The 26,651-nt window shown below is 38.6% G+C and overlaps 1 protein-coding gene across 3 annotated transcripts in view; it reads left to right on the top strand.

Moving 5' to 3' along the window:
• The first annotated feature begins 8,140 nt into the window (after nt 1–8,140).
• The window catches only part of LOC135221053 (VWFA and cache domain-containing protein 1-like), a 96,274-nt gene continuing 77,763 nt past the window's right edge, over nt 8,141–26,651 (top strand). Inside the window, exons 1-7 of one of the 3 annotated variants that reach the window (XM_064258793.1) lie at nt 8,141–8,182; nt 10,078–10,434; nt 12,307–12,445; nt 19,846–19,908; nt 21,577–21,752; nt 25,483–25,601; nt 25,906–26,001. In XM_064258793.1, the coding sequence (XP_064114863.1) occupies nt 10,148–10,434; nt 12,307–12,445; nt 19,846–19,908; nt 21,577–21,752; nt 25,483–25,601; nt 25,906–26,001 (880 nt within the window). In that variant the 5' untranslated portion in view covers nt 8,141–8,182; nt 10,078–10,147. The other 2 variants (XM_064258794.1, XM_064258795.1) reach the window with 2 other exon arrangements.

The following is a 26,651-nucleotide window of genomic DNA, read 5'->3' as shown; positions in this document are numbered from 1 at the left end:
TTGGCTTTACAGTAATTTCTGATTGGATTTTCTTTGTAATACCACGACTTGAAGATAATCTGTGGTCCATTCTTGTTTATAACGTATGCATCAATCGCGGGGGTGGGGGGGGGGGGATTTATTCAACCCTTTAGAAGATATACATCATGGTTTTATTTCCCCTTATTTTCAATATTACAAGCATTCGTCGTTTTATAAACAGAAAATGGGAACTGGATACTCATTGATACCTCGTAGCCAATGGCAGAAGTTAGAAAAGGAAAAAAGCCAGATTTAAAATTAAGACAAAATAAAATACGAGGAAGTAGCGACAATAGGAGGAACAATGTCAGTGAAACGACACCAACGCTCTCACCTGGAGTCAGAAATAAGAGAAAAAACTAAACCGTCTAACCGGGAATGGATGTGCCCCTGGTTACTGAAACATTTGAAAATTTTCATAAAATTACTCCGTTACTGATCATGGAATGTGATTTAGCCCTTTTATTTCTATAATACAGACTTCCTTTCACTAACTGATGATTAACACTAAAAATTAAGACGAAAATAGACTTAATATATAATTGCAGAGTAAAATTAACACGAAAACAAACACAGAACAGTATTCCAGTGCCTCTGGACAGAACACGGGTTCTGTGTTAGCTATAGCTCTGCCCTATTCTCTAACTCACTACCTTGATACTGAACATTTGCCAACTATTTAAATGATCATTATTAGAAATGTTCAGCTACGTGCATATTTATGAGAAACGAAAGTTTAACTGAATTTAGTGTCATTATTAAAGAAGAACTATAAGAAAAGTAACCGACACATATGAATAATTCCGACCGATGTAGTTCCTTTCCTTAATTCCACTTAAGTTTCCACATCCACTTCATAAGTTCTTCGTGGCCGGTTTTCTTGAATTATGAATTAAAACACTTTTAAAATTTTGAATGCAGTGATTATTATCAATGGTCTCATCACGAATGGTTCCAAGTTGAACATAGTTAACGCTTTTGTATCGAATCAACCCTCAATTATGGCATTTTCCTTTTTCAACGGTGATCCAGTTGCTGACCAACTGCGTAAGTATTCAAGGGCATTATTTTCCAAGTGATACGATATTAACTTTATCGAAAAATTCAAAATGCTTGCGACCACAGATGAACTTCCAAGTTGTACAGCCAGATAAATCTTACTCAATCAGTTAACAATCCTTTTTTGCGACAAGAACATTCGTATTATCTCAGTACTTTTAATCCTCTTTCTGACAATCACGGATCATATACGAAGAAATCCCGGTAAATCTTCGTATTAGCAGAGAGGGAACACTGCTTGACAACGTCCGAGGTGAGACTGGACGACTCGACTTCTTGTGACCTCGTCTCGACTCGAGTTCTCGCTCTCTTGTGCCAGGCATAACCTACACTACAGGTTGTTGATTGACGTGGCTCTAAGTGCTGATTCTCACCTTTCCCCTTTTTTTTATTGTTTTCACGTGGGTTTGCGGCAGAGCTTTGGATTTATACTCTCTCTCTCTCTCTCTCTCTCTCTCTCTCTCTCTCTCTAAACGTGTAGCGCCTCTTTGGCGTGGTTGGTTTGGTGTTTGCTTCTCTCCTCGGTGGTCGCGGGTTCGATTCCCGGCCATTCCATTGAGGAGTGAGAGATGTGTATTTCTGGTGATAGAAGTTCACTCTCGATGTGGTTCGGAAGTCACGTAAAGCCGTTGGTCCCGTTGTTGAATAACCACTGGTTCCATGCAATGTACAAACACCATACAAACAAACAAACAATCTCTCTGAACGTATTCCTTGAAGTTCTATCAATGCTTGAGTATAGCCACGAATTTTCATTACTCGTACTAGTAGTTAATTTTGAATAAACTGACCTTATACCAGCACGAATATTTTTGCCCACAGGCCAGCAGTAAGTGGGCTAGGGTATTGAAGGAAAAAAAAAAGATTCCTTGTGTGGATCTTTAGACACAGACGATATTTGCGTTTTCCACGACTAAGAAAAAAATGATTTAATGAAAACAAATATATCTAAGGTACTAAGCGATATTTACTCATCACTCGAAAGCTTATGAACGAAATATATAATATATACCAAATTACAGTTATTTGATTATTATTATTATCTAAGGTAAGTCATCGGGGTTTAATTTTCTAAATGTAAATCTGATATCTAGTTCTGTACTCTGCAATCCATTTGCAAATGGCATTCTATGTGACCCAACGGCAAAAGTTTTGTTAAAAAAAAAGAAAAAAAAAGACCTCTATCTTTTATGTACGTAGTAGTTCTTAGAAAAGCGAATTCTTAATGCATAGCCCTCTTGATTTTTAATCGTAGTTATCACCAGCAGCAGCAATGACAGCTTGAACAGTAATAGTAGTAGTAGTAGTTGCTCTCTCTCTCTCTCTCTTCTCTCTCTCTCGCTCTCTCTCTCTCTATATATATATATATATAGTATATATATATATATATATATATATAATTACAATACAAACGACATGTAAATCCTCTTGCTGGAAACTTTCATTACGTTCGCCGTCCCTTACACCTAAGAAAGCCCACCAGCAGTATGTCAGGCCTCCCCACTGACACTGCGGTATCCACTTGTAGCGTGCATGCTGTTTTGCTTCCTAGACCAGGGGTTCCCAAACTGTGGGTCATGACACCCAAAGGGGTCATGAGCCTTTATCTGGGGGTCATGGAGGATCCAAGATTTTGAGAAAATTTTTCATGACATCAAAAAAGCAAGTACACCCTTCTAATTAAAATAAATTATTAAATCAGTCCTTGTTGATAAACATTAATTAACATTTTTGTTGGTTGTTATTGCTCTCTCTGCTGTGATTATTCCTTAATTTGATGTTTAAAATGCATCTGCGCCATTGGAAATTAGTACATTTTCAGAAGGCTCATGAAGGTGGGGGGCTCATGGTAGGTTTGGTACTACTGAAAGGGGTCACGTTCTGGAAAAGTTTGGTAACCACTGTCCTAGACAGATCTCCAGGCCATTCTAATCCTATATCTCTTATACCCAGCCTATTCGATACTTCTAGCTCTGCTTCCTCTCGTTCTTTTACCCAGCACTTCTGAATTACATAGTCCTTTCTCTAACATATGAGAAATTCATCTCAATATGCTTTTATTAACAGTTTCGCCACTTCTTCGTACCACCTTATTTCAAACCCTTTCAATCCTCATTGCTTTATAAACAATCATTTATCTTCATAACTCCAAACTTCACACCTATAAAGGAGAAATGGCTCAACAGTCCTTTCCCACATCCAACTCTGGGTCTCATGAAGTGCCTTAGCATCCATCTTTCTCTTCTTAAAACATAAATTACCGCTGGATCCTATTTTCTGTACGTACCAAATCATTCTATTCAAATCCTCAAGGCTTATTGTTTTATTTTCCACCGAATGTTTGCAGCAAGAGCAGCGCATGCGTCCTGCAAGCACCGTTCCCGTTGGTAATGGTGATATCTACACGAATCAGAGGTTGAGAATATAATTCTTTTTTTATTTCCCAGCATAATACAGGACTGCAAACGTGTGTGTGTGTGTGTGTGTATGTGTGTGTTTGTTTAAATTTCAGATATATAACTTTTCAAGAAACCTTACACCATCGTTAAAGGCCGAGTCCGCGTAGGAGATAAAAGTAATGCAAATTAACAAGGAAAATGAGCGAGAAAAAGTTTTTGATACTGAAGTTAATTTTGGAAAAACAAAAGCATACCTGTTGAAAATTAGCAAGCTGTTCATGACTTGATGCATATTTAATCACAAACCACTGCTATAAGAAGCACTAAAAGTGCCATTTTTTTATTTTAATTGTTTTCAGCCTGGAATTCAAGTAAACAAGTAGCCATAAATCATACTCGTTACAGAACAAACATGTAATTAAGACCTCCCCCTCAAAAAACTAACTATTATCTCATTCATCATCATTATCCTGTTTCTAAAATATGACGCCATTCATAATCCTTTAGTACTATACGTCCCCTTGGTATGGTATGCTGAATCGATAGCATCGTTTATATAGTATCCAATTAAGAGTGGTTGTTAGTTTGATTGTTTCCACAACCATTCAAAGTTCATCATACCTATGACTCATCCATTATTCGGTAGCTGCTGTATACCTACGTACTGAGACCGATAAATCAATGGGTTGCATTCGCTTATAGCGATTTGCCAAATCGACCCAGAGAGAAATGGCAGTTGAGCTATGAAATTTCTATAGGTAGATGCCAAAAAAATAGAATGCAATTAGCCATCTATATTTTACTGCTTTTAAACAATTACGACACAAAAGAATCTCATTATCTTTGATTTTGACTGATTTGTCTAAGCCCGTCATATTGCTTGTTACGAAAAAAAAACATAAAATGATTAATGGTACTATATTGGGCAACAATATAGGAGGCTACAGTTGATAACAGATCAGTATCGACCTTAAAAAAATGTGGAACAAATCTATTTAGAAGCACATTCAGTTTCTTTAATATCTCCACACTGAAGAGGAAGCATGACGCTCCGAAACTGTGGCTCCTGAACATAATTGTTCTCCACTTCATAATACTACATTACTAGGTTGGGGGAAGTATCGAAGAAAGCCCAGAAAAGAAGACCACCGCGGTTTGGTCATGTTATGCGAAGAGAAGATGATTAGTTTTTAGACTTCAATATAACAAATAAGAAAATTTGGAGTTGAATATTCAGAATCGTCAGGTACTGCATTGCCATTACACAGTTAATCATTTAGTGGGAGATTGCAAGAGCCGTACAGTCTATAAATTTTACTGTAGTTCAGCCTCATCACCATGGACTATACACAACTTATCGGTCCATTTTTAGTATCTATCACACATAGTAGCTGCTTCAAGATGCATGAGGAGATCATGTAACAAGAAGTGTTGTATCATCTGCTTATTATATTATCTTTTTACAAAAGCATGTCATAGGCTAAAAAAAAAAAAAAAAAAAAAAAAAGGACCCTAAGGTCCCAGAATACCACTGCGTGGAACGCCAGGTTTGGTTGATCAAGGCTCAGAAAAGAAAAAACAACATATCTGTCGTGGGTAAAGAAATTCAGGGAGCATAGACACAAGCTTTCATATATACATGTTCCACTATTAAAATATCATTGCATACGGATATACATAAAAAACCTTACATATTTTGCTTCCTCCCACTTTCTTTGAGCATTGAGATGACTTAAACTGTCCTTCCTTTGTCCCTTTGCATGTATAATTTTTAAGATTTTATTTTATTTTATTTTTCCATCAAAAAAGAACTGTTTGAGTGGCAGGAGGCAAGACTGGAAAATTAAGATGATTTTACGATTCAATTCATCCATCTCACGTCGCTCTGAATGCCAGCGAAGACTTCGTGAAATTTATTAAATATAAATGATTGTGTCCCTAATTGAAGTGCAAAATATACATTTGATGTTTATGCAGCCACAACAGAACTTGTACTTTCACCCATCTTACGCACAAAGATTAAGAATTTCTTTAGAGCAGCTATGTGGATCCATTATCAAGGTATAAATCCCTCTGCGTCAATAATGAATAATAAAGAATAATGACCAAAAATGAAGGCCGCTGCTTACACAAGGAGAGTGTAATGGTTTATTTACGCAAGGGCACCTTTTACCATATATTTCCCTCCGCGCTATCTCTCAAATTACGCAACTGATGAAGAGTATAATATTGTACACGGTAATGACGGTCTCTGCATCCACGGTGCACCTATAATGGCACTCAATGTTCATCTCTAGTGCAGTATGTTAATCAAACAACAGCGAATTGCAGTAATTTAGTCCGGCGCAAACCTAGTAATTGTGTTACAATTACATGTTAACGAAAAAACAGTTTGCGTGTGACGAGTCCATCACAGCGTAGGGAAAGAGAGGTAAGATGTTTACGTAATGGCTCTTGGCTTTTATCTTTTTATTTACTTACTCTACTTTACTTTATTTTCCCGCCACTGGCCAGTGACAAGGCTAATACAATTCCTCTCCATCCGTCTCTATCCCGAGCCATTTCCCTCGCTTCCTCCAGGTTCTGGATTTCTTCTTCAAGATCTCTGACAATTATGTCTATCCACCTCGTTCTTGGCCTCCTCATCTCTCTTCTTCCTATTTGTACTGTTCTCAGTGCTCTCCTGGGGTCTCTATTCCCATCCATTCTCTCAAGATGTCCAAACCATTATTATTATTTTATCCACGTAGTCTTAGGAGGAGAGTGCTGTGGAGGGTTGGGGGCGCTGTTAAAAAGAACGTTCTACGGGAACAAACCTAGCTAGGTCTCCCGAATGTGAAACCTACTCAAGTGTTCATTATTTCTTTATTTATATATATATATATATTATATATATAGTCTATATATATTATATCTATATATAGATATATATATATATATATATATATATATAAGGAGCCCATAAGAATACCACAATATAGAGAGAAATTACTATATTTCAGAGACTGCTGTCTCCCACCTCAGGTAGATGAATGAGAAAAGTTACAGAAAAGGTGGTATTTATACCAAGAGATCCATCCACAGGTAAACCAATTTAGCTCACTCCCTATCAGTGGGAGTGAGCTAAATTGGCTTACCTGTGGATGGATCTCTTGGTATAAATACCACCTTTTCAATAACTTTTTTCATTCTTCTACCCGAAGAGGGAGATAGCAGTTTCTGAAATATAGTAATCTCTCTATATTTTGGTGTTTTTACGGGCTCCTTTTATTAGATGGGATTCTGTTGTAACAGAACATTTTTACCAGTCATATATATATATATATATATATATATATATATATATATATATATATATATATATATATATATATATAATATGAATCAGATAATCAGTATTACGAGACACATTAGAGAATTATTTCATACTAATATTACAACAGTCCAAATGAGTGCCTCTCACTTCAGTTAATGTTCTCCCACGTCGAATAAGTAACACTGACAATGACGATCATAACAGCCTTACTTGATTATTGGTCATAATTAACACAATGCGCAAGAAAAGTTCGATATATTTCGTGCAAACAACTGAACACTCGTATCGCATGGAACGCTTTGCTAGTTTGTATTTCAAGATCTTTCATAAACCTTGCAGATGTGTTTTGATGAAAATTATGAAACCAGTCTAGTCCTTTCGTGAATGGTCTGGAATTCCCTTCCCGCTTTTGTGTTTCCTTGAAGAGGTATGTATATTACGTCAGACACAGAAACCTTCAAGCTGACAAAGTTGGAACAATAGTCTCTTTGTGTTAATGCAGTAAAAGTATTTGTTTTCTTCATCCTTCAACCAGCAAACTTTTCTTGCTTGTAGGTACTACTACCACCTGCAAATAATAGGGAAGAGAGAATCAGTAGGTAGGTCACAGACATTTATCTTGGATATACAGGTATGGAAAAACGTCTTCCGTGTATATACAGCACGATAAACAACACAAATTGAAACAGACATTTAGCGCCTAATAATACTTTCAGAAGCTGTCCAAAGTATGTGCAAAATTAGAAGTTCGATACCAAATGGGAAATTTTTAGAGAAAAATCTTCAACAATAACGCAGTTTTATAGGGCTTCCGCACCGTCATGCATCAGCCGAATGTTCTAATTACGTTTGCCAGTTAAACTTTTCACAATAATCGCTATAACGGACTTATACCTCGAAATTTTGTTATTGCATTTAGACCTTGTTTGAGCTGGTTGCTTTCCAGGATACCGTCGTATTTAGCCGTAGCAGAAGACGAACTGTTGAGTACCAAGAGTAAGAAATGCTCCATTATAATTCTTATATTATTCTTTTAACACACAACGTGCTTATAATATTTCCAAATACTTACACAAAGTTTATATCATGAACACAATCTCTGCTCCACAACAGTGATTGATGAATTCTGTTCCTGATCAATGTGATCCAATTTCCTTTGTCCCACCGAAGAAGACAGTAACTATTATTGATATCTTAAAAATATAAGAGATAAATTCACATTAATTTTCTATTAGGTATTCATATATTTATATATTTGACTTCTTAACATGAAAGTAAACTATTTTGTGCATGTTTATATTTTAGTTATTATAGTTTTTCATTAGGGAACGAACCTAGGCGATCTTTTTGATGTACCGCTTCAGATGTAAACAAAGCATCCCTGTAGGTAAGAGATACGCCTATATCAAGCTTATTTTCTCTTGCAGTAAGTTCTAGGTAAACCCATTCAATCAAACTTGGTACCAGAATTGGGAAACTACTCAGAACAGTAGTCAAATATGTTTAATGACTCGAAGCAACGTTAGTTTTAGTTGAGTTAGTCTACTACGGTCAGAAATTTTGACAGGTCGACCAATGCAGAAACATGAGCTCGATTGCTCTATTTATTATAACCGTGACAAACCATGGTATTTAAACTCAGGGGTAAGAAGACAAGGTAAATAAATGTGTTTAACAGAAAAATATATCGTAGATATCGCAATTAATTAGTTGCAAGCTTAGTGCTTGGCTTATGGTGTGTAGGGTACTTTGTATAGGGTATGTTGCGGGCCGAGTTTTTACCCAACTCCGATACCTTGGACCCAACCATTAGCTAGGTACTCCAGATTTGATTGCTGTGGGGTCAATAAATTCTGATTTCCATATGATAGCCAGGTATAGGCTACCAATGTTTACAGAATCAGAGGTCAAATTGCCATTGGCAGGCGTGTGGTACCTAGGTACTACCTAATAACTTAGACTTAGCATGAAAAACTTCCCTCCGTAGGGTGCAGGGCTGTCAGTGCACCTCATACTGTCCACTGTAGGTATCACTTAAGGTTCTTTACAGCTCCATTTAATTGGTTTTACTGTGCCTCTGTTCATATTCTCTTTCTTCCATCTTACTTTTCATCCTCTCCTAGTAATTGTTAGGTTTTCTTACACCTTCTAAATCCTTTTACATAGCTAGGTACTCTCAATTTCCCTTTCATCACTGAATGACCCCATAGGTCCCAGTGCCTGGCCTTTGGCCTAGGTTTTATATTCCATTCCATTCCATTCCATGAAAAACTTTGAGTGTCAAGTACCCACAGGTTTATGCTATGGCTAAATGAAATGTAATGCTAGCTTGGGATAAGAATTTTTTAGAACCTGTTTTTCATGATTAGTCTTGTTTGCTGAAAACATTTGCTTAGCCAATAGCAGTAGGCTAGGGGTAGACTGGGACTTTGCCTATAGTACTTTCTTAACCAATAGCTAGCTATTTCTAATATAAGAGTTTTTACAGGCCTAGTAGGTTAACACATATGAATGATCCACCAAAAATTTTGCAAGCATACCAGTATTTACCAATATAATATACCAGCACCTATTAGTGATTAAACAATGCACAGAGCATAAGGTAAATGACTGAATGGCAACATAGCTGCCACCTCTCTTGGAACGCTGCCACTTCCTGAAAAAGCGCTTGAATTATGCCATTATTTTGTAATTTAGGAGAAAACACTTACTTCGAAAGGAACGTAGATGTCTTATTGTGCTGCCAGGATGGGCCACAACTCTTGACTGATGCTCACGGCAGCAAATTCAATTACATTTCCGAGAAGGTGGCCGCATTCTTGGATCGGTGGCCACTATGTCGCCGCTTGGTCATTTACCCAAGTTATCTGCAAAGCATTTCAGCTTGTATACATATTTGACAAAAAGAAAATATACTAGAAGTTTACTAGCCTTTTTAGGACAAAATAATTACATACTTACTTTGACATATTATATAGAAAATTATTACCGATATACTATTCTAGGCATCACATGCTATGCTAGTGTTGTGGCTTTTGCACAAATGTTGGCTATCAATCTTTTGTTTTTGAAGCACAGTACTAAAAATGTTGGTATGATTATTATTTTATTTCATAACAAAAATGTATCGTTATAAGCCTATTTTAATGTGTTGTTATTGCTGCTGCAGCTGTTGCCATCTGGTATAAACATGCACTTGTTTCTATGTATGTTTTTTATATTTATTGGTATGTCATATTTTTTGTGATAAGGTATTTTAGCATGCTATTGTTTCTTTTTCAGCAGAATATTAAAACTGATTTTGGACCAGTCCCAAGTACCTGGAATCAGTAAGGATGAAAGGTGATTGGTGATGATGACGAGGGGCCCAGCCCATTCTGTCAGGAGAGGGCGGTCGAGAGCTGCCCTTCTCACTACTCTTCTTCCACTAGCTGTTTCACTCCTCCTGTGGTCCTCACACTCAGTGGCACAGGAAAGCAAAAACACAAGCATTTATAATAATTCCCTCAAAAATGGGGACATGGGATTTCCTGATGATGGCAGTGGGAGCATTCGGGAAAGTAAACCAGTGCTTTATGTGAATAATCCCCAACTCCTTCGTGAGATGCAACAACAGAGCTTCCTTAGGCACAATTTTAGGTAAGCTTATAGTGCCCAAATAACAAATGCAGTTTTTAGATTTAATTTTGCTGTGTACTGTACTCAACAAGGTGCCGATGTTGTAGATCTCTTTCATATATCAGATAAAATTGTTTTTGTTTTAAAGCTGAATGAATGATAGATCTCTCAAAGGGTTTTCCATTAGTGTTGCAGTCATTGTAGTATGATAGTATATTTATGACTCCTACTTTATTTACTATATCTTAAATTTATAAAAATAATTGTGTTCATGCAAGCAGCAAACCTAACTTATTCTTATATGCTGTATGCCTAGAAATGCTTAGATAGCTGGGTGCTAGGCATACTGTGCAATGCACAATGCATATTAGGATCTTGAGTGGTCTCACATAAGGAGGACCCCCTATCTTATGTGGCTCTTATGTTATTCTTTGCTCAGCTTACTTGCTTAGTGATGGCTAGTGGTATTGAATCAGGAGAAATATTTTCTTACATCAATAAAGCTGTAACCGTGAGAACTGTATTTTACAGAAGTAAGAAAAAGCATTCCCTTATTGTAATGTTCCCTTGGATGTACGTGTACATAATTGTATTGCTACTACGTACATATAATGTCTTGTCAAATTGTACTTACAATGTGACCAAGTATATTGTAAATAGTACAGTTCTTGGTTATTGACCAGGTACATTATAAGCAATACCTGACTAGCTCTCTTTTTTTTTCTTTAGTGAACATGGTATAATTTAGACTATTTGAAGAGAAATATACAGCACTGCACAATATATGAGATAGGTTTACTCAAGATTTCCTTTCAGCTTTTTCATTGCTTGCTGCGGCTACATTATTTACAATTATTTTATCAGCCTAAACCACTGTAGTGGTCTGGCAGTGCTTGGAAGAAGTAGGCCTTAGATGTCTAGTTATTTTAGTTTTGTGCCGTTTTTGGAAAATTCATAACTTTGCCTAATAAGTACATTACTGTATGTTTGTTACATTTCTGTGATCCTTCTCACCACATTTCTAGTCCTTAACTGTAAATCAAAGATAACCTTCTACAGTATTGCAAGTAAGCAAATGGGGCTCACAGAGACAGTGCTATTTATGAATACTTAGACTTTATCATGTATGAGGGATAGGTCAGTTAGCAATTGGGAGTCATCCTCAGCAGTTTTGGCAGGAAATGAGACCACAGTCGTAAGGTTTGAACGTTTAGAGAAGGTTATTGTTTGCCATTTTTCGAAACAAATCTCATCCTTGTCTTGCGATTGATAGTGCTTGAGTCATGCAGTCAGTTGTCAAACCATGGACCTCGAGATGAGGTCGATTATAGACAAACAGGCAGTCGAGGAGGTAATGGATAATTTCTTGGAATTTTGCAGTTGCCTGTTTGTAGGTCCCAAAGATTTGGAAATTTGGCACCAGGATGTGCAAAGCATCATGCTCAGCTCCTTTCCCATATATTGCTATTTAATTTATGTTATGAATACGTACAGTAAATAATTGTGGTGAAATTTTTAGCTTCTTAAAAGTTAATGGGTTTTTCAGTACTGTTCCATTACTTTCAACTCGATTGATCTTTTCATCCCTGTATTTTTTTGTAGCAGTTTCAGAGTACAAAAACAAGAATTAGATAGCTGTTTAGTGGGGCCTTGGGAACTAACTGCAACTGACCTTCCCTTTTTTCCAATAAGGAATTTGGGGTTTGGAATTTAGGGCTATGATTCTTTTCTGTGTGATAGGCACTAGCATTTTTTTTATTTCTCTTTTGGGATGCATTACAGAGATGTAATTTTTCTTGACTGTGCCATTGTTTATTATATCTAATTTACTTTTTTTAACTGATTAAAAATAAATGAAATTTTATATTGCTCTAGCACAATTTTTCTGTACAGGTTGTCGCCTGGAGACACTGCAGATGGGGAGGATTCTGGGGTGCTCTCTGGGGGAATACCACTAACAGAGAGAGCCACAACTTTAGCATCACACCTTCGCCAAATTGCCAATAATGAGTTAGGCGTAACACATATGCAGGTAGAATATTTGCATATTTGGTATCTGAGTTTGATACTTTTAAATTTGTTATGACTGTATGAATTAATTTGTGTGTAATTTAGGCTCTTGAATTTAGTTCAAATGAAAAGAAAATGGGTGGTGAGATATTGTATGGTTTCTTGACTTTTTTTTTATGAGGAAATACATACTAGCGCATGCTGGATAGACAAATTAATTGCCTTAGCTTGCCAGGCTGAAAGGGGGGAAAAAAAGCAGGTGTAGGCAGCTTATTGCCACAGCCCAATAAGGCAATGCTATGTATACCCCAGATGGGTTATCTTTCCAAATACCTCTACTGGTAGGGAACTGGTTCAGCTTTGGTAGCGTAGAGGGAAAGACCAGTTATGTACCTATATTCTGCTTGTATGATTCTTAAAACTTAGAAAAGCTCCTTAATTTGGATCCCTTGAGGCCACCTGATAGCATCATAAAAATATAAGACTTCTATTGCAGTGATATTACTTGATACTTCAGTATTTTTATTATCAACTCTTTTATGTTATCCTCATTAATACTAGGAACATGGAGAGATTATAGGCAATGTTACACAGTCAGTTTGTGTATGAATTTTAATGTATGACACTTACCTGGCAGGTATATATATAGCTATATTCTCTGTTCCACCTGGCAGAAATTTTCAAAACTCGCGGCAAACGCTAGTAACCTATTAGTAGTTCAGGCAACCACCACCCCGTTACCGTGGCGCTAGCGCTAGGAACCGTTCCCAATTGGGCCAGATTTTCTCTGCCAGCCGAACCGGCAACATTGTTGGTGGTTCCCTGCTAGGATTTTCATTCTCGTTGCTGACTTTTCATGGATCTTTGGTATTGTACTCGGAAACGTTAGCTTGGCATTCGCTTTGGATTGTTCTTTAAAGATGTCTGATACTGGAAGTATGTTTAGAGTTTGTGTAAAAGAGGGGTGTAAGGTAAGGTTGCCGAAAGCTTCGGTCGACCCTCATACCATTTGTAAGAAGTGTAGAGAGAATGTGTGTACTTGGGAGAATAGGTGCTTTGAATGTGAGAATTTATCAGAGAAGGAATGGAAGATATTTATGAAATATGTTGAGAGGCTTGAGAAAGATCGTGTAAGGAGATCTGTTTCTCGTAGTGAGAAGTCGAATTCTTCTAGTAAAAGGAGTGAATGTATTTCCTCTCCAGCTCCTTCTAACGTAGAATTGGTAGTTCCTTCTCCCCAGGTATCTCCTGCGCCCGCTGCTGTATCGGAGGAGGCGAACGATACACATATTGTGAAGGTGTTTGCTGCCCTTGTGTCCATGGGCGACCAGATACAGCGACTTACGGATAAAGTTAGTGCTTTTGATGTCAGTGAAAGTGTAGTGGAGGGGGCGTCTGATCGTCTCTCTCGTGCTCCTAGACCTAGACCTCTGTCAAGCTCCCAGACCCAAGGGAGAAGGCATGTCGACAGTCGAAGGGAGGCGAGAGAGGTTTTGTCGCGGTCAGGCGTCCCTTCGAACAGTCCTGTTGCAAGTTCCCAGGCTGTTGCAGTTCGCCGCAGAAAAGGCGTAACTGGGAAGTGTGCGTCCTCGGATGGTTCGACTTCCGAGCGGGAACGTCGGTATGCAGTTGTGTCTCGCCCCCTCAAGAGGACTTTCAGGACATCACCGCTCTCGAGAGACATGCTCAAGATCGTGAGGCTTGGAGTAGTCCTGAGGTGTTGTCCTCCTCGGAAGACGGGGACGCAGTTCCGATCAAGAGGAAAAGGATTTTTCGTGCTAAAGAGGACTCAGTACGTCCTTCTCGTCCTTGGATTTCGATGAGAGACTCTCCTCCATCTTCTTGTGTATCTTCCCCTCGTCTTTCTCCGTCGGGTAGAGTACAAGATCGCTCTCCATTACGTCGCAGTCCCGCTCGTAATCCTCCTCCTTCGTCCTCTACCATTCAGGAAGATAGTACGAAGGGTTTCTTAAGGGAAATGCAGTCCAAGCTGGCAGTTCTTGTGAAGTCTTGGGATGCGCCTGTGCAGGCATCATCGAGGCGGAAGGACGATTTCCTTCCCGTTAAGTCTTCTAAGAGGGAAGACAAGGACGCGTTCGCCGAGGACTCAGGGCGCACTGGCGCTACGAGGACAGGCGATCGCTTGGTTATTCAGGACGCAGAACGCAGGAAGAAGAAAATGGTTTCGGAAGAAGCAGGACGCAAACGTCAGGACTCGGGATCAATTGTGGACGCAAGACGCAGGCGACAGGAAGCAGACGTGTCTACGATGGACGCAGGACGCAGGCGGCAGGACATCGAGAGGCGGCAGGACGCCGATTCTTCGTTAGCCGCAGGACGCAGGCGGCAGGACGTTATTCCGTCAGCGAAGCGTCAACACGACAGTGATTTGCAAGACATTTCTTCAGCAGAAGAGGAATTGGAATTAGTTGAGGAAAAGAATACGGAACCTTCTTCAGATTATAAGGTTCTGACTTCACGTCTTCTTTCTATTTTTGAAGGGGAATTCAAACCAACAGCTCCTTTATCTCCCTTATCACAGTTTTCCAAGACTAGGACTCCAAAGAAGTCCTCTTTCCTTAAGATGACTCTGTCAATTTCGGCGAAGAAGGCCCTTCAACGTGTGAATGACTGGATGAAGGATAAGAAAGAAGCGGGAAAATACGCTTTTGCTTTTCCACCAGCTAAGTTAGCATCGAAGTCAGGAGTATGGTACGCTACTGGAGAAAGTCTAGGCCTGGGAGTACCTGCCTCCTCCCAGGGGGACTTCTCCAGTATAGTAGACAGCTCACGCAGACAGGCGTTACAGTCTGCTAAGGTCTGGTGGACGTCTTCAGAGTTTGACCATCTTTTTAAAGGGATTTTTAGGACTTTCGAAGTCTTCAATTTCCTGGATTGGTCTTTGGGAGCACTGGCAAACTCCCTAGAAGAAGAGGATTCGCAGGATATAGAAACAGCTAAGAGCATTATGTCCTGCATGGACAAGGCTCTGAGAGACGGAACGAATGAACTGGCTTCTTTGTTCACAGCAGGAGTACTAAAGAAAAGATCGCTGTTGTGTTCGTTCGCTTCAAAAGGAGTTTCTAACTCTCAGAAATCGGAGTTGCTGTTCTCTCCCCTTTCGAAACAGCTGTTTCCTTCAGAGGTGATTAGGGATATAGCTCTCTCCCTTTCTCAGAAGGCCACTCAAGATCTTCTCTCGTCTTCAGTTAAGAAGTTCTTACCATCCAAGTTGGTTAAGAAAACTCCAAAGGAAACTAGGCCTTCGCAACAGCCCTTTCGAGGCAGAACATTCGCTCGACCCGCCTTTAGGGGTAAGAGAGTACCCACTAAAAGAGGAGCCAAGACCACCTCTAAAGAATGAGATTTCAGTCCTCCAGACGACAGTGGGAGCCAGACTTCAAGGTTTTTGGGAAGTTTGGCAGAACATGAAGGCAGATCCCTGGGCTGTCAATGTAGCTCGGGAAGGGTACAAGATTCCTTTCTTGAAGAGACCTCCTCTCGCAACATCTCCGAGAGCCCTCGGGGCAAATTACAACGATTTAGTGAAGAAAGCGGCTCTGTGGGAGCAAGTAGCTTCCATGCTAGAGAAAGGAGCCATAGAGCCTGTTCTGGATCACGAATCTCCGGGATTTTACAACCGGTTGTTCCTGGTTGCAAAGTCCTCGGGAGGTTGGAGGCCAGTTCTGGACGTAAGTCAACTGAATCTTTTCGTAGAAAAGACCAAGTTCACTATGGAGACGAACGATTCAGTACTGGCAGCGGTACGTCCAGGGGACTGGATGGTGACCCTGGACTTACAAGACGCATACTTTCATATTCCGATCCATCCAAGAAGCAGGAAGTATTTAAGGTTTGTGATTCAGGACAGGGTCTTTCAGTTCAAGGCCCTGTGCTTCGGCCTTTGCACAGCCCCCCAAGTGTTCACGAGGATGATGTCCAATGTGGCGAAATGGTTGCATTTAAGAGGGATCAGAGTGTCTTTTTATCTGGACGACTGGTTGATAAGATCCCAATCAAGAAGTCAATGTCTGGAGGACTTGAATCAAACATTGAACTTAGCAAAAGACCTAGGTCTGGTGGTAAACATGGGAAAGTCTCAATTGAATCCCCAACAACAGATAGTTTATTTGGGGATTCAGATATCGTCAGTGACTTTTCGGGCTTTTCCGTCCCCCGAAAGGCAAGCCCAATGCATTCGGAAGGTGCAGGACTTTCTAAAGAAAGACCGATGCTCAGCAAGAGAGTGGATGAGTCTACTGGGCACACTCTCTTCGCTAGAGAGGTTCATTTCTTTAGGAAGACTGCACATGAGACCTCTACAGTTTTTCCTGAAGGATTCATGGCCAAGAAAATTGCAACCGGATTCCTTCCAGTTTCTAATTCCTGCCTCCGAAGTGAAGGAGGAATTAAAGTGGTGGCTAACTCCAGGCAGGTTAGCAAGAGGGATGTCGCTTCAGCAGAAGAGCCCAGACCTCGTCTTGTTTTCCGACGAGTCGGACGCGGGTTGGGGAGCGACATTAGGCCCTCAAGAGGTGTCGGGACTTTGGTTGGAGCAAGAAAGAAACAAGTTGGCACATAAACAGGAAGGAACTCATGGCAATTTTCTTGGCCTTGAAGCACTTCAGAGAGTTGATTCGAGACAAGACAGTGCAGATCAACTCGGACAACACCACGGCTCTGGCATACATCCGCAAACAAGGAGGGACTCATTCTTTTCCCCTTTACAAGCTGGCAAAGGAAGTTCTGCTTTGGGCGGAAGAGGAAACCGGGTCGTGCTGCTCACCAGGTTTATACGGAAGGAGAAAAATGTGAGTGCGGACCTGTTGAGCAGAAGAGAACAACTTCTCTCGACGGAGTGGACGTTACACATGGAGGTTTGCCAGAGCCTGTGGAAGTTGTGGGGCCGTCCGGTAGTAGATCTGTTTGCGACAGCCAGAACAAAAAGGTTACCAACCTATTGCTCTCCGGTTCCAGACCAGGAAGCAGTGGCGGTCGACGCATTCCTGATGGATTGGACAAACTTAGATGTGTACGCTTTTCCTCCGTTCAAGGTACTGGGGAAAGTGATGAAGAAGTTCAGGGAGAGCCAAGGAACGAGGATGACCTTAATAGCCCCGTTTTGGCCGGCCCAAAGTTGGTTCACAGAGGTACTGGAATGGACAATAGATACGCCAAGGACTCTTCCGCTAAGAGTAGATTTACTCAGACAACCCCACTTCGACAGGTTTCACAAGAATACCCTCGCTCTGGGTCTGACTGCGTTCAGACTATCGAAAGTCTTGTCAGAGCGAGGGGATATTCTAGAGAGGTGGCCAGTGCAGTGGCTAGAGCCAGAAGAACCTCCACAATCACAGTATATCAGTCGAAGTGGGAGAATTTCCGGAAGTGGTGTAAGAACAGGAAAGTGTCTTCATCCAGTACCTCTGTGACCCAAATCGCAGATTTCCTTCTATACTTGAGGAAGGAATTGGGCTTGTCAGTTTCGACAATCAAAGGTTATAAAAGTATGCTAACCTCAGTGTTTAGACACAGAGATCTAGACATCTCGAATAACTTAGACCTTAGAGATCTGATTAGGTCATTTGGTACGAAGAAACAACCACAATGCAGGCCACCTGCTTGGAATCTCGATGTGGTCTTGAAGTATTTAACTTCTAGCAAATTCGAGCCTTTAGAGAAATCCTCTCTGAGAGATGTTGCTAAGAAAACTATCTTTTTAGTAGCTTTGGCAACCGCTAAAAGAGCTAGTGAGCTTCAGGCCATATCGAAGAAGGTGGGATGGAGACATGGCAACGCAGTGTGTTCATTCCAAGAAGGTTTCTTGGCCAAGAATGAGAATCCAGCTAATCCTTGGCCAAGATCCTTTGAAGTTTTGGGTCTGTCTGAGTTAGTGGGTCACGAGCAAGAAAGAGTTCTCTGCCCAGTGAGAGCATTGCGGTTTTATATGGAAAGAACAAGAGATATCAGAGGGAATTCTGATGCTCTGTGGTGTTCAGTTAAAGACCCCAGTAGACCCATGACGAAGAACGCTCTAGCCTTCTTCATGAGAGAGTTGATTAGAGAAGCTCATATGTTGTGTCAAGAGCAGAGCTTTGGTATTTTGAAAGTGAAGGCTCATGAAGTCAGGGCAGTTGCGACTTCATTAGCTTTTAAAAAGAATTTAGCCCTCAAGGAAATTATTGAATCCACATATTGGAGAACTAATTCAATATTTGCGTCTCATTATCTTAGAGATATTCAGACAACCTTTGATAATTGTCAGACGCTAGGTCCATACGTGTCCTCTGGTACAGTATTGGGCAAAGGAGTTACTACCCCATAACCTTCTTTTAAGCTAGTTGATTTTATTAGGTGATGGTGTTTATGTTTTTGGTCGTCTGGGAAAAGTGTTCGGTACTTTTATCAGTCTTGTTAGTATTATCTTGTGATGGTGTGTGTGTAGTTCAGGTAAATGATCTATTACTAGCTTGAATGCCGTGGCATAAGAGGGCTGTACGGTTCTGTCAACACATTGGTCACGTCCAGTTGTCAGTTCCAGTCTTAGCTTCTTCAACATACAGGACACTTCCTTGTTGAGAGCTCCTAAGGTTTAAGCAGGCTTAGAGGCAGGACCTATGAAGTCAGCTACCTTAGCAGGTAAGGAACCTAGAGTTTTAATAATATTTTAATAATATTTTTATACTCTAATAATGTTGCTGTCTTTGACCCACCTCCAAATGTGTCAATCAGCTATATATATACACCTGCCAGGTAAGTGTCATACATTAAAATGAAGTTTTTATGTTAAAACAAAGTTTAATGTATACTTACCTGGCAGGTATATATAATTTAATTCCCACCCGCCTCCCCTCAGGAGACAGGGTTCAGAGAAAATCTGGCCCAATTGGGAACGGTTCCTAGCGCTAGCGCCACGGTAACGGGGTGGTGGTTGCCTGAACTACTAATAGGTTACTAGCGTTTGCCGCGAGTTTTGAAAATTTCTGCCAGGTGGAACAGAGAATATAGCTATATATATACCTGCCAGGTAAGTATACATTAAACTTTGTTTTAACATAAAAACTTCATTTTAATGAGAAATTTTTTTTATTATTTAAGCAATCATATACATAGTTTGATGTATAGCAATAGATGTTTGTAGTTATTTCCCTCTGACATTAGTATTTTATCACTGTTTATATGAAAATCTGACTTTTAGACAAATTAGAGGACAAAGGATAATTGTTGGAAGAGGAACAAAACACTGCATTTACAGCATTGGCAGCAATTGTGACAGTAGTATTGATTATCTTTCAGGGAACTGACTGGTTTTCTGTTTGTTGTGGAAAATTATTATGACATCTTCACAGTTTCTTGTCCAAACAGTTAATATTTTTTATTGTCTTCTTTTTTAATTTAACAGGGTTTATTTATTTGTTTCAGGCCACATTTGATGAGTTGCCATACTCTGATCTTGAAAGGCGTGAAGAGGAGACAGTGAAAGAGGTAAGAAATAGTTATTTTTTAAATTTATGTATGTACATTGCTTGCTTCATAATGTTTATATTATGGATATTTAATTCCAGCACAAAAGGTAATATCCTTACCTTTAAATCTGCTTACATTCCTACTCTTTTACTCTGAAATTTTTTTCTTGAACATGTGTACATAGATTTTTTTGCCGTTCTGAAAAGAAGTGATTACAAAGGAAGTCTTAGCAATATTACCCAAATTTTTTATGCATATTATACTGAGTGTTTTAGGGAATTGGAATTTTTTCAAAGGTGGTATAAGTATAATCCAAATATGATCATGTAAATTTTTTTTGTAAGTGAATTGCTGGATTTTATGCAGAGAAATTTATTCTGCTAAGAATACAAACTTTTGTCTTTTATATAGTATAATTTGTGGCACATGCTTTTTCAAAACATTACATTTGTTTATGATATTTAATTGTGAGATTTGCTTGTCTTTTCTTGTATGGCTAAGAGTTTGCAGGAGTAGTGTAGATGCCTTGGGCATGAGTGGACATGTGTGTGTGTGTGCAGTCATTTCATGTCGTCCATGAATAGTGACCCTCCTGCCTTATGTTCTTCTCACCACAGTCAGGATTATTCCAGGGATCTTCCAGGAGAGTGATGTATTGAGTGGTCATCCTCCAAATGGCAAAGGTTATGATCCAAATGGAACAGGGCTAAGAAGTTTCTTTTGTAGTTAACATGGTTAACACACTTACTTTATCCCTTTGTTTTGTTTAGTGGGATTGCTCCTCACAGTTCTTTGCGTGGTCCAGGGAATGTTTGTCAAAGACTGTGGATGACTGCTGGCTTTTCTCTATTTTTAGTAGCTCGGGCCACTCTGTAGTTGAGCTTTCCTCTCTCCACTTTCTTATTGATTGACCTCATGAAACCGTTCCTCCTGACTGTGGAATGCTGGATCAGGCTTTGAGGTTTCTCTCAGTCCCAGGAGTTAGTACTGAAGTTTCTCCGACCTTCCCTTGGGTTGACCAGAGAGCCTTCCTTTGTACATTCTGGATCATTTGGCTTAAGCTGGTGCTTCTCTTGCTATTGCTGTAGTTCTTCCTGCTGTCATCAAGTTCTCGCTTCCGCTGCATAGACTCTGCTGTGACTGCCACCACTGCTCCTACTCCCAGATTGTAACTACACCTCAGCAGTGATATCCTTGCCTGTTTTTGAAGAGAAAAATGAGACATATAGTAGGAGTAATTTGAAGCAATGCATTGTGCATCTCTGTCCTCCTCCTAAGCCACCCTTGTATAGGCCATACATGCTTCATACAGTGTTCTGCTGGCAGATGAACACCAGCCATACTGAACTCTCATTTCTGAATGCTGCAGAGATTAACTGGCAGTTTCTAAATGTTTTTATATGTTTTTATTTCACATGAGTATTTTGTGAAGAAACACGAAGGGAATAATTTTCATTTTTTCTGTGCAATTTATAAACTTTTTATATAGTGTGATGAAATTTAGCATACGTATTAGGAAAAGTTACAAATGTCAAAATAATAGTACAGTATTTTTTAATAATATGTGATATTTCTTTTAAAGTTAGAATTGATGGAAGGTGAGTACCTTGACCCTTTTCTTAATAAAAATTAATTGGAAAGATCTTTTTAAAGTTTGAACTCATGTTTATTCATTCTTTTTTCCAGATGATCCAAAGTCTAGAAAGAAAATTTTCCCTGTATTCTAGTCTCATAGAAGAAATGTCCAGTCTTGTTCTTGTGCATTACAATCAAACCTTTCAGACAGCAAAGGACCCCTATGCATATCCAAGAGAGGAATTGGAATATCATGCCTGCTGTCTAATCCCAGATACATATCTTGTGTAAGTTTTTGTATTTACTATGTACTTACAATTGTGATTTTATAAAAATCATTTATTGAAATATCATTTAAGTCATGTTGATAGATGACTACCTATAATCATAAGCTACAGAAAATCACAGTTTTGCCTAAACCTAAGCTTAGGAGCTGCTGCAAGCTATAGTTCCACCGAAAATGAGATTTTACAAATGTTAGGAGAAAGTATGAAAATTATATTTTAAAAAATAATATGAGATAGAGAATTTATACACACAGTAGTAGTTGTTGTTTTGAAATATTCATTAACTAAGCAAACTTTTGTTACTATAGCAAGTTCAGCTAGCTTTGCAGCTAAACCCTGCCCACTGATTACTTCATGACCATTCGTTGAAGCTGATTGGATGGAAGTAGTTTTGAAAAGTTGGTTAATCTGTGGTTCTTTTCATTTTCATTTATTTTGCAATGGTTGTTTTAGCTAACTAAAATATACTGTGCAGATTATCAAAAGGAAACATAATACACATCTCCCTAAAAATGGTAAAAAAACAGGATAATATGGATGAAGTCAGAAGTATTCCGCTTTGCTGGAATGTTGTATTTCATAAATGATGTTCACCTGAATACAGATGTGACATGGAATGTCTGCGATAAATCGGTGCTTTTGAATCACATCACTGGACAATGCTAATTACAGTCTGATGTCACGCATGTTCACCAGTCTTGATTTAAACATAAAGCCTTTCTCACAGTTATGCAGACAGGTATTTCATATTGATTTCAGGAAATTTTGCTTTATTCTAATAGTCTTAGTGTGCCTCAGTGGCGTGATTGGTATGGTCTTGGCCTGCCATCTCGGTGGTTGCGAGTTCAATTCTCAGGCATTCCATTGAGGGGCAAGGGATGTATATTTCTGGTAACAGAAGTTCAGTCTTGACGTGGTTCGGAAGTCACGTAAAGCCATTGGTCCGGTTGCTGAATAACCACTGGTTCCATGCAACGTAAAAACACCATACAAAAAGATTTTTTTTAATAGACTTAAAATTGATTTCATTGGAATCGTTTACACATTCGGAGGGATGACAAGCAGTGACTGCACTCTATAAAACCAGTACATATATACCTTTGTTTAACAAAAAGTTACAGTATGATGTGCTATACAAGTCATTATTGGATACAAATTGCTGAGAATTCTCTTAAGGACATTGCTCCTTTCGAAATAACAGCATCATAATAAATGACATAGCCCTACAAGGTTCTATGTCTTTTTGTCAGTTTATGCAGCTTATGACGTTTGGATTATAGGCCTATCTTATATTCAGCTATTTTATTGTGGTTCTTGTGGTTATTCTTGTTTTTATTGCTGCTGTTATGGTGCTTGTAGTGTCTTCAAAAAATTTTTATATAGTATCTTAAATTGCAGGATAAACATAGACCTGTTCATACATTACTAGTGTAAAGTGTAAGAATTATCTGCTTACTCTTGTTAACTGAAATTTAGTAATTTGTTTTAATTAAAAGTAATTGAGATCATCATGAATATAGTCTATGGTAGAATAATCTCCTGACAACAGAGAGAGAGAGAGAGAGAGAGAGAGATTCTGATGAATCCTTTTGTCCAACAGGGTAAACTATAAGAATACTCCCAAAACCAAATGATTCACGGGTTACTCTCATACTGGTTTGGATCATTTTATACTTAACTTTTCAACTGCCATATAGTATTTTTCTTATTTTGTTAAGTATGTTATGATGCCTTCCTACCATAGCCTTCATTGTCTTAGAAATGCTACAGCAGCCTTATATTTACTCATCTCAGTAATATAATTTGTTGTCCCTTTAGTAAATTATTTTCAATATAGTTCATTGAGAGCAGTGTGATACTGTAGTTGTGTGGAAGGCTGAGACAGTCCTAAGATTGATCTATATATCCCATTGGCTACGTGCCCATAAGTTTTAATTTTATTCTCTGTGGTATAAGCAGCGTTACCATTACTATGTCCATCCACGCATATATGTGTATGTACTCTTGCTTGTATGTGTACAGTGGTCCCCGTGTAGTTGCGTGGATGCTTATCAGACCCCCCCCAAACGTGAATAGTTGGAAGCCCTATAAAAATGCTTAAGACAGCCTATTTTGTTAGTTAAAACTCAAGAAAAACCCACTAAAAATGTTTATACCTGGTTTTTTAAATAGTTTTATCACAAAAAGTGCATTTTATTATGATGAAATTGATAAAAAAAGACATGAATTTGTGGATATTTCGTAGAAAAATACTGCAAATAAGCGAATTCCCCATGAATAATAGGGAGAAATGTTCCAGAGAGAAATCCGCAAATGCCAGTCCACAAATCTGGAGAACGTGAATACTGTACATTCCACTGTACATTCCACTTTATGCGTATACTGCATTATATATCGTGGAGTTGAAACTACTATGTGTAATAATTAAAAGCTACACTATTTCCAACAGAAAGGTATTGCAATAAGAAATTGACATAAGAGGCCCATACCCTGTAATTGTCTCAAAATATAAGAATTTGATGTGTAGGCTTATGCCCTAACATTGCTTCAAAATATAAGAATTTGATGTGTAGGGCTATGACCTGTCATTGCCTCAGAATATAAGAAATTGACAAGTAGGCCTATGCCCTGACATTGCCTCAAAATATAAGAATTTGATGTGTAGGCCTGTGCCCTGTCATTGCCTCAAATATAAGACTTTTATGTGCAGGCCTATGGCCTGGCATTGCCTCAGCATATAAGAAATTTAGGAGTGGGCCTATGCCCTGTCACAGCTTCAAAATATAAGACATTGACAAGTAGGGCTATCCTGTCATTGCCTCAAAATATAAGAAATTGATGTGTAGGCCTAATTTCTCAATGATATCAACATTGGAACTGGCTGCATAAGTCTATGGTTCATTTTAAATAATGTGGTGTATGTGGGATTGCTTATGTAGGCCAACACCAATTTAAAAGTAAAAAGTAAGATGTGTGCGTATTTAGACTGCACAAGTAAGAAAAAAAGATACACAGACAAAATGATCCAAGGTCTTCATAATGATAAACAACTTTATATATCTTTTATTGGAGATATCAATTGCATACTTCACAGCTATGGGAACTCATATCTGTGATGTCATGATTCATGCATGAAACTCAACATCGCTGAATGGAGTAAAATCTGTACTGGTTATTATTTGGACTGTTAACTAGTGTGATGTCATTCCCCTTCGAGAGCTTGCCAATCACTGGTGTGCAGTGGGCCAGGCTTAGCTGTAAAGCTAGGTGGACTCTATATAGTAATGATTTATTGAAAGAAATAATGATCTATTATTCATATCCATGGGCCCCTTAAATCTGCCACTTGTCATCGCAGATAGCAAAATCAAGAGTAACAAAAAGATCAGTACTAGCATATGACAATAACAGATATTATTACATATTTTATATCAATTCTATTTTTTCTCTTACAAACTTTAGTGAAGTGACCTCCCAAGCTGCTATTGAAACTACATATTGCCCTTGTCTCGTGGTAGAAATGATAGGTCAAGTGTGGACATTCATATCCTGCTTATCATATAATTGCTTAGTTGCTGTTTCAAGAGGACTTTTCACAGTAGCTTATTTGTTCTGGTTGTTTAGTTTACATTGGTGTGGAAATTGCACTTTTTAAGAAAATTTTATGCTTTTTATCTATCAAGCACCCTATCAATATACAATAGTATCTTTGTAATTACTTTTATTGCAGATATCACAGTCATTTTGCAACACGGGTTAATGAAGAATTTAGCTGTGACTCAGGCTTTGGTTCAGGTGATCATCAACTACCTTCAAAAGTATATGCTCCCACATATAACCTGACAGAAAGTAAGTTATCAGAATATTTAAGTCAGAATTATCTAAAACTTTATTTGTTACGGGCCTTAAGAAGCCAACTTGAGAATTTATCCAGACTACTGAATCACTACATAGTTGTTATTGTAATAGAGGTATTTTCTTTGAAAGAAATGCAAAGATTACCTTGAAAGATTATGGCTACCTTGCATCAAGACAGGCTTTACTGTTATTGTGTACAATCTTGTTAACATGATAATTGTATAGGTAAAAATTGGCAGTGTACTCTTCAGAATGCTTGTTCTTTTTTATTTATTATTTCAACTTTTTTTTCCAGTGTTCATTATGAATTTAAGGAGGTATCCAGGCATTAAATGGCAATACTTCATGGGTGAAAGTGGTTTGCACACTGAATATCCTGCTCATAGACCTGGTTTGTATGATTTGTATATTTTTATGATATTTACATACCTAATTTTCTTCAGTGTTCGGTATCCTATGTGCTACATGTGTCCTGTTATTTGCCAAAAATTAAGGATCAGCTGATATGCATAAAACATTTGTAATATTACCTGCTTTATATATCTACGCAGAAGGCTAATCTTCAGTGTATCAAATACCTACACACGTTGGGCTACCCACTTTTTTCACACCCTCCACACGTGCTCCCACTTCCTGGGTGTTAAGGCCCTACTGCTGCTATACCTCCTTCCTGCCAGCTATCCAGCACATTCTAGGTCTTCTCCTCCTTCTTCGTAGCATTTCCAAGTTAAACAGTCTTGCAACATATTTGTTATTCTTTCAATCCACCTGACCATACCAATATTGATATGCACATTTCAATCTAACTTTCAGTATTGCATATTTACTACTTTGCTGTCCTTCCACATCTTGCTCTTTCAGTCCTTTGCACTCATGTGTACAGTTCATTTCAGCAAGTTTGACAATTTTTTTTTTCAAAATATTTGCTTACACCCTGTGAAATTCTTCCTTTTATTTCTTTCTTGTGCTTTATCTTTTTATATCTCCACACTGATAAGAATACTGTACTGTGAATTAGTTAAGTTATAACATTTTTCAAAA

This window comes from Macrobrachium nipponense, chromosome 2 (genome assembly GCF_015104395.2).
Source record: "Macrobrachium nipponense isolate FS-2020 chromosome 2, ASM1510439v2, whole genome shotgun sequence".
Lineage (NCBI taxonomy): Eukaryota > Metazoa > Arthropoda > Malacostraca > Decapoda > Palaemonidae > Macrobrachium > Macrobrachium nipponense.
The sequence above is the reverse complement of the archived record's forward strand: the minus strand, read 5'-3'. Positions and strand labels throughout refer to the sequence as shown.